At 43.6% G+C, this 12,967-nt stretch overlaps 1 protein-coding gene across 4 annotated transcripts in view; it reads right to left on the bottom strand.

Moving 5' to 3' along the window:
• DIP2C (disco interacting protein 2 homolog C) overlaps window positions 1-12,967 on the bottom strand; it is a 360,331-nt gene that overhangs the window by 87,164 nt on the left and 260,200 nt on the right. For all 4 annotated transcript variants that reach the window (XM_060156549.1, XM_060156558.1, XM_060156568.1 and 1 more), the window contains 3 exons: window positions 10,968-11,061; window positions 10,765-10,884; window positions 9,375-9,489 (listed from right to left, as the gene is read on the bottom strand). In XM_060156549.1, the coding sequence (XP_060012532.1) occupies window positions 9,375-9,489; window positions 10,765-10,884; window positions 10,968-11,061 (329 nt within the window). The remainder of the gene's footprint in view (window positions 1-9,374; window positions 9,490-10,764; window positions 10,885-10,967; window positions 11,062-12,967) is intronic.

The raw sequence follows: 12,967 nt of genomic DNA, 5'->3' as shown, positions 1-12,967 counted from the left end.
GTAGACAAAGTGAGGACTGCAATGCTTCCCATGATGACGTTATAACATTTAAGAAAGCATCCATTTTGTCCTCACATCAAAATCCACAGGAGCAATGACTAGGCCTCCTGGACCCCCAGTCAAAATGGCTTGAATAGAATGGATCAAAGCTATCTTTACTTAATAACCTGGCCTCTGACTTCTTGTGTGTGGAAAGTTCACTTCAAGTTTTAGGAAGAAAATAAGCACAAAGTATTACAAAATAGGTGTAAACACACAGGCTCATTTTCCAAAAGCAAGACTTTTTCCAACCTTTCTGTGGACACAGTCGTGTATATGAACACCAGGAATGGGGAATTTGTCCTCTATTCACAGGTCACAGAGAACAGCCCGCAGAGGAGGACATTCACAAAAATGTAAGTGTGAGTGTTTTCATCAAGTTTGCTTGAAAATGATGTAAGCACGTAAGAAACAAGGACAATGAAAGAAACAGGTTCTAAACAGGAGTCTAGCATGTGTTTCTCTCCTAAAGATATTCACCCCTGAAACAGAGCCCCTGTCACTGGCTTCACCTCCACGCAGAGCCTGAGAGCGACAGCCGGGTGCAGAGGCCATGCTCTGCACAACCAGCACTCAGTAGCTCCAACATGCAGCACGTGCATAATAACGAGATAAAAAGATGACAACCATCTCGGTGAGACTGAGAAATATGATCAAGGCGAGGGAACGGAACATGAAATAAGAAGCGACCAGGGGGCTATTTAAATTTTGATCACACCATTATTCCTATTTCTACTTAGAAGACTAAAATTGTGCCTTTTTTTCATCTTTTCACCCTTGTCCCTCCGTTTACTCAGGAACCTGAGAGACGCCAATCTCAAAACTGGTGGTCTGAGAAGACACCCCAGCCAACCAGGGCGGGCAGCTCTGGGGAGGGGCTGTGGAAGCCAGATGACTGGAGCCTGAGAGCTGTGCACGCGGGCCGGGGGCGATTTTACCGTATGTGCTCAGTGCAGAAAGTGAGGTGGCAGAACCCATGTCCTCCTATGTGTTTTTATGTCTGTGTTCTACTCAGCTCCTGACTCTCCACGGCTGCGCATGCAGCACATAAAGCCCACACATGGCTCCGGGGAGCCCAGGCAGAAGCAAGTTCCCTGCACAAACTCTGGGGTGCAGAGCTTGCTCCTGTGGAACGGATGAAGCCCCCTCTCTCCCTGCCATTAGAACATCACCCTGACAGCCTCAGACTGCTGCCCCAGACCCCACCTGAGTCCACGCCTTCTCCCCATCTCTCTCCCTCCTCCTCTCCTCTCCACTTCCTCCCTTTCTCCCACTCCTTTCCCCCCCTCCCCCCCTTCCTCCCTCGTCTCAGCCTTTCTCATGACCAGCCTCATGGGGGCCGTGGAGGGTAAGGACACAGCTTTCTGCTGGTGCTGTTTTCTCAGGAGACCAGATTATGATACCAGAACTCTAGGCTGTTAGCTGCACCTAGATCATCAAGTAAAATGAGAGCAAACAAAACCCCACATGACTACTCTCAGGTAAAACTGCAAGGGAGTTGCTTAGGTGGGCGTGCACATCCTGTACACAGACACGCGGGAAAAGGCTCAACTCTTCACAGCATTTGCTGCTGGTACATTACGAAGGGTCATCGTAAGTGTCTGGCAAGGGACTTTTACTTCTCACTTTACATATTTTTAATTTTTCTTTCATTCATCTATTAACAAAATATATACTAAGCACCAACTATTAACCAGACAGAGACAGAGAATAAACAATAATACACCAGTAAATCACACAGTGCATGAGAAAGTGGCAAATGCTGAGAGGGCATCACAATGAGTCACACAAGCGTGGGAGGGGCGAGTTCACTCTGTGGCGGGTGGTCAGGGCAGGCCTCGCCGAAGTGAGCAAAGACAGAGCTCTGGCCGTGCTACCCTGGTGGCACACCAGGTAGAGTGGGCAGCAGAGACCAGGAGGTCTGGTTGCGGGGAGGGAGGATGGGGCAGTGGGAGAAGGGGCCAAGAGGGGGTGTGGCCAGACTGCATGGCCTTGTGGGTCCTGCAGGCTCTGGTCAGGAAGGAGAGCAGGCAGAAGGCTGGGAACCCCGGTGAGGAGGCAGGAGAAACAGCTGGGCTTGGATGTTCCCTGGTGAATCGGATGGGATGTGAGAACAAGAAGGCTGGAGGCTGGCGGGAGGTGTGGGGTATGTTTACACATGGCTTCACTGAATAGTAAGTAAGAGAGGATGATCACGGGGGTGGAGGCTTAAACTAAAAATCGTGACCACTCTGTCCCCCACTCTCCTTCCCACGTGAAAGGAGAACTGAGTCCACAAACAGTGGCCAAGATCTAAGAGATGAAGACCAGCCCTCGGTCTTTGCATGCCCCTGGGTCTAACCTGAACTTCTCATGGACAGTGAACAGATGTGATGCCTTGGGGGGGCGGGTGGTGGGAGCAGCAAGAGGGACAGTGGTTACACACAGCCTGGAGCAGACATGGGTGTGGGCACCAGGGCCTGGTGTGTCAGACACAGGTAGGAGGCACAGATATCCACGGCCTTGTTTACATGCGAAGAAACTGAGTGTCTCAGAGGCTAACTGGTCCATTAGAAAGTAAGTCTACAATCTGCCTTTTCTATCATATTAGGTGGTTGTGAAAATCAAGATGAGAAGACTGAAAAGCACTCTTTCGAATGTACACAGTTCTGGACAAACTCAAGGTAAACAACACCACGGCGAACACTTGGCAAGCACTTGCCGGTCTTGAAATGCACCCTGAACTCTGCTCCTAGGACCTCTCTCCTATTGGATATGGTGAGCATGAAGTTTGTCATTTCAAGTCACATCAAAAACCAAAATGGGTTGGTGGGTAGCACAATGGAGTATTAGCCACCATGAGAATCTCTGCATGTGGGAATTCGCCGGCTGCTTTGGGCCAGTCATCAGTGATGCTCTGTTCATTTTACTGCAACGAAGTGAAGTACCACTTCCTGAGGCACTCCAGGCAGATGTGTGCCGCCTGCAGGCGCCGGGTCTCCAGAACCACAGGGACACGACATCACCTGGCCAAAGCCACAAAAGAACAAGACAAAACCTCAGAAAAAGAACTACATGAAGCAGAGATAAGCAATTTACCAGACAGAGCTCAAACTAGTGGTCATGAAGATGCGCACTGAACTCAGGAGAAGAACGGAGGAACTCAGTGGGAATTTCGATAAGGACACAGAAAATATAAAAAGAACCAAACAGAACTGAAAAATAACAGAAATCAAAACAACACTAGAGGGACCCAAAAGCAGATCAGAGGATGCGGAATGGATCAGTCATCTGGAAAACTGGGTAGTAGAAATCATCCAATAGGAACAGCAAAAGAAAAAAGAAAGAAAAAACATGAAGATGGTTTAAGGGGCCTCTGGGACAACATCAAGTGCGTGAACATTCACACTATGGGGTCCCAGAAGGAGAAGAGACAGAAAACCTATAGCTGAAGAAATAATGGATGAGAACGTCCCTAATCTGGGAAAGGAAACAGACATCCTAGTCCAGGAAGCACAGAGGGTGTCAAGATGAATTCAAAGAGACCCACACCAAGACACATTATAATTAAAATGGTAAAGGTTAAAGGTAAAGAGAGAATCTTAAAATCAGAAAGAGAAAAGCAACTATTTACATGCACGGAACCGAAAGAGACTATCAGCTGACTTGTCAGCAGAAACTCTGCAGCCCAGGGGTCTGGCAAGATATATTCAGAGTGCTAAAAGGAAACACTCAGAACCAAGAAGACTGTACCCACAAAGCTCTTATTCAGACTTGGAGAGAGAAGAATTTTACAGACAAGCAAAGTTACAGGAGTTCATCACCACTAAACTATTCTTACAAGAAATGGTTTATGGTTTCTAGGCCATAACTAGAAACAAAAAATTATGAAAGGAAAAATCTCATTGGTAAAGGCAAACATATAGTAAAGGTAATGGATCAACCACCTGTGAAGCTAGTAGGAAGATTCAAAGACAAAAGTAGTAAAATCATCTATATCCACAATAAATAGTTAAGCAACACACAAAATTAAAAAAATGCAAAATATGACATCAAAAACAAAATGGGGGGGAGTAAAAATGGAGTGGTTTTAAAATGTGCTCAAACTTAAGTGACCATCAACTTAAAACAGACGCATATATACACAGGTTGAAATATATGAACCTCATGGCAACCACAAACCAAAAACCTGTCACAGACAGGAGAATAAGGAGAAAGGAATGAAACACACCACACTGAAACAATTCTTTTTCTTTTGCTAATACCTTCTTACCCTACCCACCTCCTGCCTACAGAAACCTTCCATTTTGTACAACCCCTAGGAGTGTCTTTCTACTTGCTAGATGGGATGCAGCCCAATTCATGAATTGCTTAATAAAGCCAACTGGACCTTCAAATTAAAAAGAAACAAAGTTGGAAAGCATGCCGGTATGTCTCCCCAAAAGGAATAATCCTTTTTATGAAGTGAGTGATCACAACTCAATGTCTCTGCTTTAGAAATCTGGATTTTTTTGTTTTTATTGAAATATAGTTGATTTACAATATTGTGTTAGTTTCTGGTGTACAGCAAAGTGATTCAGAGATATAAATACACACACACACACACACACACACAGAGATACCCCTGTGCTACAAGATACTGAAGTATCTTGTTATTACAAGATACCGAATATAGTTCCCTGTGCCATACAGTAGGTTTTGCTGTTTATTTTACGTATAGTAGTGTGTATCTGTTAATCCCCAAATCCTGATTTATCCCTCCCCCACCCCCTTCCCCTTTGGTAACAGTAAGTTTGTTTTCTATGTCTGTGAGTCTGTTTCTGTTTTGTAAATAAGTTCATTTTCATCATTTTTTAAGATTCCACATATAAGTGATACCATATGATATTTGTCTTTCTCTGACTTACTTCACTTAGTATGATAATCTCTAGGTCCATCCGTGTTGCTGAAAATGGCATTACTTCGTTCTTTTTTTATGGCCGAGTAGTATTTCACTGTATATATGTACCACATCTTCTTTATCCATTTGTCTGTCAATGGACACTTAGGTTGCTTTCATGTCTTGGTTATTATAAATAGTGCTGCAATGAACACTGGAGTGCACGAATCTTTTCAAGTTAGAGTTTTTGTCTTTTCCAGATATATGTCCAGGAGTGGGATTAATTCTATTTTTAGTTTCTTAAGGAACCTCCATACTGTTCTCCAGAGTGGCTACACCAATTTACATTCCCACCAACAGTGTAGAAGGGTTCCCTTTTCTCCACACCCTCTCCAGCATTTATTATTTGTAGACTTTTTGATGATGGCCATTCTGACCAGTATGAGGTGATACTTCATTGTAGTTTTGGTTTGCATTTCTCTGATAATTAGCGATGTTGAGCATCTTTTCATGTGCCTGTTGGCCATCTGTATGCCTTCTTTGGAGAAGTGTCTATTTAGGTCTTCTGCCCAGTTTTTGATTGGGTTGTTCATTTTTTTGATATTGAGTTGTATGAGCTGTTTGTTTATTTTGGAAATTAATCCCTTGTCGGTTGCATCATTTGCAAATATTTTCTCCCAGTCAGTAGGTTGTCTTTTTGTCTTGTTTATGGCTTCCTTTGCTGTGCCAAAGCCTTTAAGTTTCATTAGGTCCCATTTGTTTATTTTTGTTTCTATTTCCACTACTCTAGGAGATGGATCCAAAAAGGTATTGCTGCGATTTATATCAAAGAATGTTCTGCCCATGTTTTCCTCTAGGAGTTTTATAGTATCTGGTCTTAGGTCTTTAATCCATTTTGAGTTTATTTTTGTATGTGGTGTTAGAGAATGTTCTAATTTCATTCTTTTACATGTGGCTGTCCAGTTTTCCCAGCACCACTTATTGAAGAGACTGTCTTTTCTCCATTGTATATTCTTGCCTCCTTTGTCATAGATTAATTGACCAAAGGTGCATGGGTTTATTTCCTGGCTAATTTGCCTAGTTTTGTTAATAAACTTTTAATCTTTTTAAAGAAAGATTTTATAAAAGATTTTAAAACATGTTTAGAGAAACAATTAAAAATCCTTTGCTTCTTCCTGCCTGCTGATCCACATAGCAGAGGCACACGTGCTGGTCTGAGACTAGGCTGAAGCCCTCAGGTTTACCTTGCTTTCTGGAGTGCTTTCCACTGAAACTTGTCAATACCCTGCTTATATAAACCACAGATTGCCAAAGCTCTGAATCTTCTATAGTCTATATTTTGTCTGTTTGGAACTATTTATTAGACTAGAAAAGCACCTCTTTTTCTTCATGTATAAAATGAAACCAGATGAACATCCTTCTAGCACTAAAGCTCTAGGTTGACTACATGTAAGTGCAGTATATGCGTCTTACTTTTTCTCTGAAAATAAGAGCTTTACCACCAGACAATAAAAATTCCATTCATTACTTTGGCCCACAGATGAAGTCCTCTTAAAGAAGAAAATTTATTTGAAGAAAATAAGACCTGATGTTGGGTCTCATTCAATTCATGCACATCATTTATTACTGAAGGGCAGGGATAACACTCCATAAACTAATGGAGATCTCACACTATTTATTAGCTTATTTGATGCTAATGAGCTGACAGTATTGGCTTCTTGATAATGGCACGTAACCTGACAGACTGAATAACAGCAGCCACAACTGGAAGGTCATGAAGAAGGTTTAGAAGATCTTTTTTTTCCTGTAAGAACAATAATTCACTTGTCCACCGTTTGAAACTAAGAAGCCTACTTTTTCTTCACTTGTCCTCCCTATGACTATCCTTGTCCCTAAAAAATAACTTGAAGTTTTTTAAAGGTTAAAAAACTTATTAGGAAAATATAACTGATACAATGTTATAAATGGTTACTCCCACATGAAGATAGTTTTTACAAGTTTGAAAGCTTTTTGCACAGACTATTAACAGCGTGGATTGCACTTATATCAGCTAGATATGAGTCAGCACCTATAAACATCATTTTTTCTTTTTTTGTCTAAAGCTGTAAGAAATGCCAATTCTCAAGTCCTACTTTTTAACTTAAATAAGCGGCATTTCATTCTAATGACATTCTCAGACGTCAGTCAGGAGGCTGTGTTAAAATGAGGTCTTGCCAGCATTTCTAAATTGCCTTGGCTGGGAACTACAGCTCTATGGAGTAGCAGGTTATGGTCAGCTCTATTGAGTATGTTCTTATGTACCTTATAAGAATGTAAATCAAACAACAAAAATCTGAATTTGAACAAATTAAATATCATTATTTTTCATGTCATCTTCAAAAAAACCCTCCTTTGCTCATCCCTTCCCCCTCTGCCAATCAACTCTGGCATAATCTATACAACATATCTTAAAGGCACAGAGAAAACACTTTAAGGAAAAGCAAATGAGCAAATCATTTGATCATAACAAGCCTACATGAATGAATCATTCATTCTGTGAATCATCTCTGGCAATGGTACTACTTCACAGAACCGTGGAATCTTAAAAATTTACAGGTAGAAGGAAATTGAGAGATTACTGAGTCCAAGCCCCTTGTTTCTTGGTGGAGGAAACCGAGGCCCTGGAGAGAAGGAATGTGCCCAGGATCGTGGGGCCAGCCACCAGTGGGCGGGGCTCAAACTGGGACTCCTGGCCCCAACATGCTTCCAGAGGCTGAGTCCCCTTAGAGTCAAATTAGACACATACTTGAATACTGATTTCTGCAGGACAACGTGATGGCAAATCTGCTATTGCAATCCTGATGTGTTTTGTACTCCAAGGTCGGACATAAATCTCAGAAGATTATTTGTTGCAAACCTTCTCTTTTGGGGACGACAATGCCATCCTTTGAAAAATGAAGACTGGATTCTGGTTAATGGTGCCATATTTCCTCATCAATTTAAATTACGTTACAGACTTTTAATTTCTGGTTCACTCAAAATTAAAAGTGGCTTCTGGGGACTTCCCTGGTGGCACAGTGGTTAAGAATCCACCTGCCAACGCAGGGGACACAGGTTTGGGCCCCGGTCCAGGAAGATCCACATGCCGTGGAGCAGCTAAGTCTGTGCACCACAACTACTGAGCCTGTGCTCTAGAGCCTGCGAGCCACAATTACTGAGCCTGCGTGCCACAACTACCAAGCCCACGTGCCACAACTACCGAAGCCCTCGCGCCTAGAGCCCATGCTTCGCAACAAAAGAAGCCACCGCAATGAGAAGCCTGCGCACTGCACCGAAGAGTAGCCCCTGCTTGCCGCAACTAGAGAAAGTCTGTGCACAACAACGAAGACCCAACACAGCTAAAAATAAATAAATAAATAAATTTATTTATTTATTTTAAAAAAGTTGCTTCTGATACTTTAAAGGTTTTCAATTTCTCAACCTGTTAGGTGGCCTGGTTAATTTCACATTAACAAACTCCTAAAAGCATCAGAAGGTGTCTCTTTAAGGGCAACCTTTACATGAATATTTTTGCGAATCCTAACCTTTCAGTAAAAAGAGCAGAACTCATGCACTTTGTGCACCGAAAGCTCTGTCATCCACTGCTACAACAGAGCACACTGGTGTGACACGAAATAAAACATACTTAGAGACAGAACGCAAAGATGCTGGCGAATTAGTCATGTATAGGCTGCAAACGTCTGGGTGATGCAAACCCGCCTTTCTCAGGTTAGTGTGGATTACTGGGAGCTGCTGACGGTCAGACAGGCCGCTCTAGCCCTTCTCACCCTGGGCAGGGTGAGCTCTTATGAGCCGTACCACGGCCTGTCCCTGATAGGCCCCAGTGGCTCTGAAGCAGGCAGTTATGCAGGAGCGACCTAGGACCAAGGGCACTCACTGTGCTTGCTGGCCTTAGCAAGAGCCCCAGAAGCCCAGCCCCACACAGCAGGAGATTCCAGGCCCCAGAACCCTCTGATGTGCTGCTGAGCTGCTCAAAAGCTCAGAAAACCAGTTTTTAAAGTGCAGTATGTGCAGTATTGCAGAAAATGAAGATGACATAAAACCCGCATGTCCAAGGGCACAGGGGTGGCCACAAAAATTTCGTTTCATCCAACATTTACTCTGTTCTATCCTCAAGTTAAACCTGAGCCTAATACAAGCAAATGAAAATGTGCGTAACCTGCCAGGACAAGGTTCACTGCTCAGCGTGCCTGTGGACAGACTTCCACTCACTCGGGAATTACAGCGAACCTCCAGAGTGAAAAGTGAGTGTCTAACTAACGAATCTAGACTATTTAAGAGAATCCATTCTAGGATACACTAGAATAAAAACTCGTCTGGAAAATCTGGGTCCTGTTTTTATTCTCACACTAAGATGAACTGCGATGGCTCCGGGTCTCTGTTAGCTGCTGAATGAGACCCCTCCCCAGGCTGCCCACTTGAGTTAACACAGCAGTACCTCCTGATGGCCACGGTGAGAGCCTCTGGTGAGCTGGCGCATGGACAGATGACCTCCTGGCGTAGACCTTTACTTTGGAAGACGTTGAGAAACGCGTCACAGGAAGAAATAGACCCTAGAGGGAAAGGGGGGATGATAATCAGACAGGCGAAGCAATGTGGACAATTAAAAGTATCCCATAATATAAAATGCTTTTGAAGTTAGGATCTAGGCACATGGGGAGTTAGGCAGCATGGAAAAATACTTTATTTAATATATAACTTATCAGTCGTGTTACAATGAAAGATAATATTATTCTCAAACACAGAACTCAAGAATTTAAAAAATGCAACTTCTATACTTAAAACCTTTTTGCTGACTGAAGAACTTTAATAACTTTTCTGAGACATGTTCTACCATTTTCAACATGCATGTTCCAAGAAATAAGTAAATCTAAACCCAACTAAATGAAGAAAACATTTCTCTATATTAATATGAGTGATGAGATCAAGGTATAATTACTAGGAACCTATCAGCTAAACTAGCTCCTAATACAAGTTTACCTTGCTTCCTGTAAGACATATTACTCTGAAGAGTTATGGGCAAAATCAATCGTGTACTAAACAGCCCACAATTTATGGAGTTATTTTGTAAATGGAAGAATCACTTATAAAACTAATACAAAATCACCTGTTTGCAAGTCCACTTTTGCATATCAGATGTTCTTTAAGAAAGTATATACTGCTTTAATCTACAAATATATATGCTGCAGAGTTTACAAATGTGGTCAGAAACATACATTGTTCATTCAATTCACTTCATTCACTTTGCTTCTCGCTTATATACTCTTCTCATAAAAAACAAGCTAGCTGGGTTTTTGTTTCAACTGACTGAAATATTTCTCAAGGTATATTAACAGTATTCTGTGGAACTGCTAATTTATTTTACCTAGGTAATTTCTGCTACAGGATTTGATAATAAAATTCCATTAAAAATGACAAATCAAATTTCCTGATCAATAAAACTACTATGGACCATAAAATAATAATAGTTAATATTTCTTGAGCACTTATTATATCCCAAGGAACTGTACACAGGGATTGCTTCATTTAATCCTCATAAAATCTGATGACTGGGTACCATCTTGCAGCTAACAAAAGGAGAAGAATTTTAACAAGTAAGATATGTTCTCTTCAGAATCAGGAAGTGGAAGGGCTAGGACTCAACCCTAGGGCTGTGTCTGGACCTTCAGGCCCTGGTGCCCGTAGGCTACGCTGAGTAATACTGTTTGGCTATTATCTTAAGGCCACTTCTTCACTAAGGTAAAGACTAGAAAAGGGAAAAATCAAACCCCAGAGAATGAAACCTGGAGAATGAGGCCCCCTCCTGACTGCCTGGTGCCGTCACTTACAGGGATTTGCGCCGTCGGCCACTATCAGCATCCGGAGAGAGGAGAGGTTGATGTCTCTCTGATCCCTGTGTGCCACCAATGCCCAGTGCATGTCCCTGGATTTGACACAGGCCACTTTTGCTGAAGGAGAAGCAGGGGGGAAGTGAGTCACCGCCTGTGCCGCAGGATGGTGTGACATTAAAGGGGCAGCCTCCGCAACGCACCTTTGTACTGGCAGACCTTCTGAATCCAGGACAGCGGGTTCACCTTCATCAGCGAGTACGGGATGCTGATCACGTGCATCATGTTCATGACGCTCTGAAAGCAGGACACTGGGCAGTGAGTGGGGGAGGGCTCCATGTGGGACTCACCCTGCTGCCAGGGGCTCCCTGGTGGGAGGGTGGGGACCACACGGGCATCTCACTGGGGATGATCCTTTAAGAGGCTGTGGGAGTGGAGGCGACTTCTCAAAGCTTGTCTAGTCCTCCCGACTCCTGCTTCTACTGATACAACTCAAGAATCTAAGTCCAATGGAAGCAACCTAAGTGTCCATCGACAGATGAATGGATAAAGAAGGTGTGGCACATATATACAATGGAATATTACTCAGCCATAAAAAGAAACGAAATTGAGCTATTTGTAATGAGGTGGATAGACCTAGAGCCTGTCATACAGAGTGAAGTCAGAAAGAGAAAGACAAATACCGTATGCTAACACATATATATGGAATTTAAGAAAAAAAAAAGTCAGGAAGAACCTAGGGGTAAGACAGGAATAAAGACACAGACCTACTAGAGAACGGACTTGAGGACACAGGGAGGAAAGGGGAAGCTGGGACGAAGTGAGAGAGTGGCATGGACATATATACACTACCAAATGTAAAACAGCCAGCTAGTGGGAAGCAGCCGCATAGCACAGGGAGATCAGCTCGGTGCTTTGTGTCCACCCAGAGGAGTGGGATAGGGAGGGTGGGAGGGAGATGCAAGAGGGAGGAGATATGGGGATGTATGTATATGTACAGCTGATTCACTCTGTTACACAGCAGAAACTAACACACCATTGTAAAGCAATTATACTCCAATAAAGATATAAAAAAAAATCTAAATCCAAATCCTTTTCTTATAAAAACTTAAGCTGAATGATCACTTTTTTATTGGCCTTTCAATCTTGAAGGTTAATTCTCTCTGGTGTATTCTACTCATTTTTATTCACAAAATTGATTTCCTTTATTAAATGTTACACTGAAATCCAAGGAGTGGTGGAAAGTTGTCTTAACACCCTCACTCTTCCATCTAGCCTGGCTCATGTAGACCAGGACCCGTAAAAGGTTTCTTTCTTTAAAATGGATGACAAAAACTAACTTTTTAAGTAAATGGTCAGTCCTCACACATTGCAGCTGGGACTCATACATCTGAGTGGCTGCATGCACAGACCTGGCAGGAAGGGACCACAACATGGGGAGCACTGGACAAGATCCCCCCTGGTCGGCTCTGCCCCCGCTGTGGGTGGAGGTGGAGAGAGAGGGCACGGACACTCTGCAGAGCGCTGGTCTAGCTCAGAAGCTCTGCAGGAAGATGACCACGTGCACCCTCCCCCACACGGGTGAGCCTGCTCACCGCTAGCATTCACCTCCCTCACCTCGTGCTTGCTCCCCATTCCATACTGGGGGTGGGAGCATCTTTCACCATAAAGAAGATAAGATGCTTTGGAAGAGTGCGTGCTGCCTAGCCAGAGACCTGTCTTGCTCTAGAAGGTGGCAGCCAGAGACAGACTCAGAAACCACCAATTCCGGAGGCAGTAATCCATAGCATCAGGGAGCAGGCGGGTGACCACGTCAACAAGATCTACCACACAGCTCTTGAAAGCAAGACTGTCACGAGAAAACTCCGATGGCAACGGTCATCAAGCAAGTAGTTGGGCCAGGCACTCACTGAACGTTAAACCACGTGGTTCTCACACGGTCAACATTCCCATTGGACAGATGAGGAAAACAGAGGTGCAGAGTGACTCAGGCAACAGACAATTCTTGGGCACAGGAGCAGGTGACGTGCCCAGAGTCACAAGCTACAGAAGGAAGGACCAACATCCAACCTGGGTTCTCTGAGGCTGTGCTCTTCCCATGACACCAGCAGGCCACGGGTAATGCATGTGTGGGGCTGTGTTTCTGTCTCACCGACTAGTGTCCAGACGGTAAAAGAAGGAAGCTGGCTGGGCCGGAGCCCCA

The sequence above is a fragment of the Lagenorhynchus albirostris genome, chromosome 1 (assembly GCF_949774975.1).
Source record: "Lagenorhynchus albirostris chromosome 1, mLagAlb1.1, whole genome shotgun sequence".
In the NCBI taxonomy this organism is placed as follows: Eukaryota; Metazoa; Chordata; class Mammalia; order Artiodactyla; family Delphinidae; genus Lagenorhynchus; species Lagenorhynchus albirostris.
The sequence above is the reverse complement of the archived record's forward strand: the minus strand, read 5'-3'. Positions and strand labels throughout refer to the sequence as shown.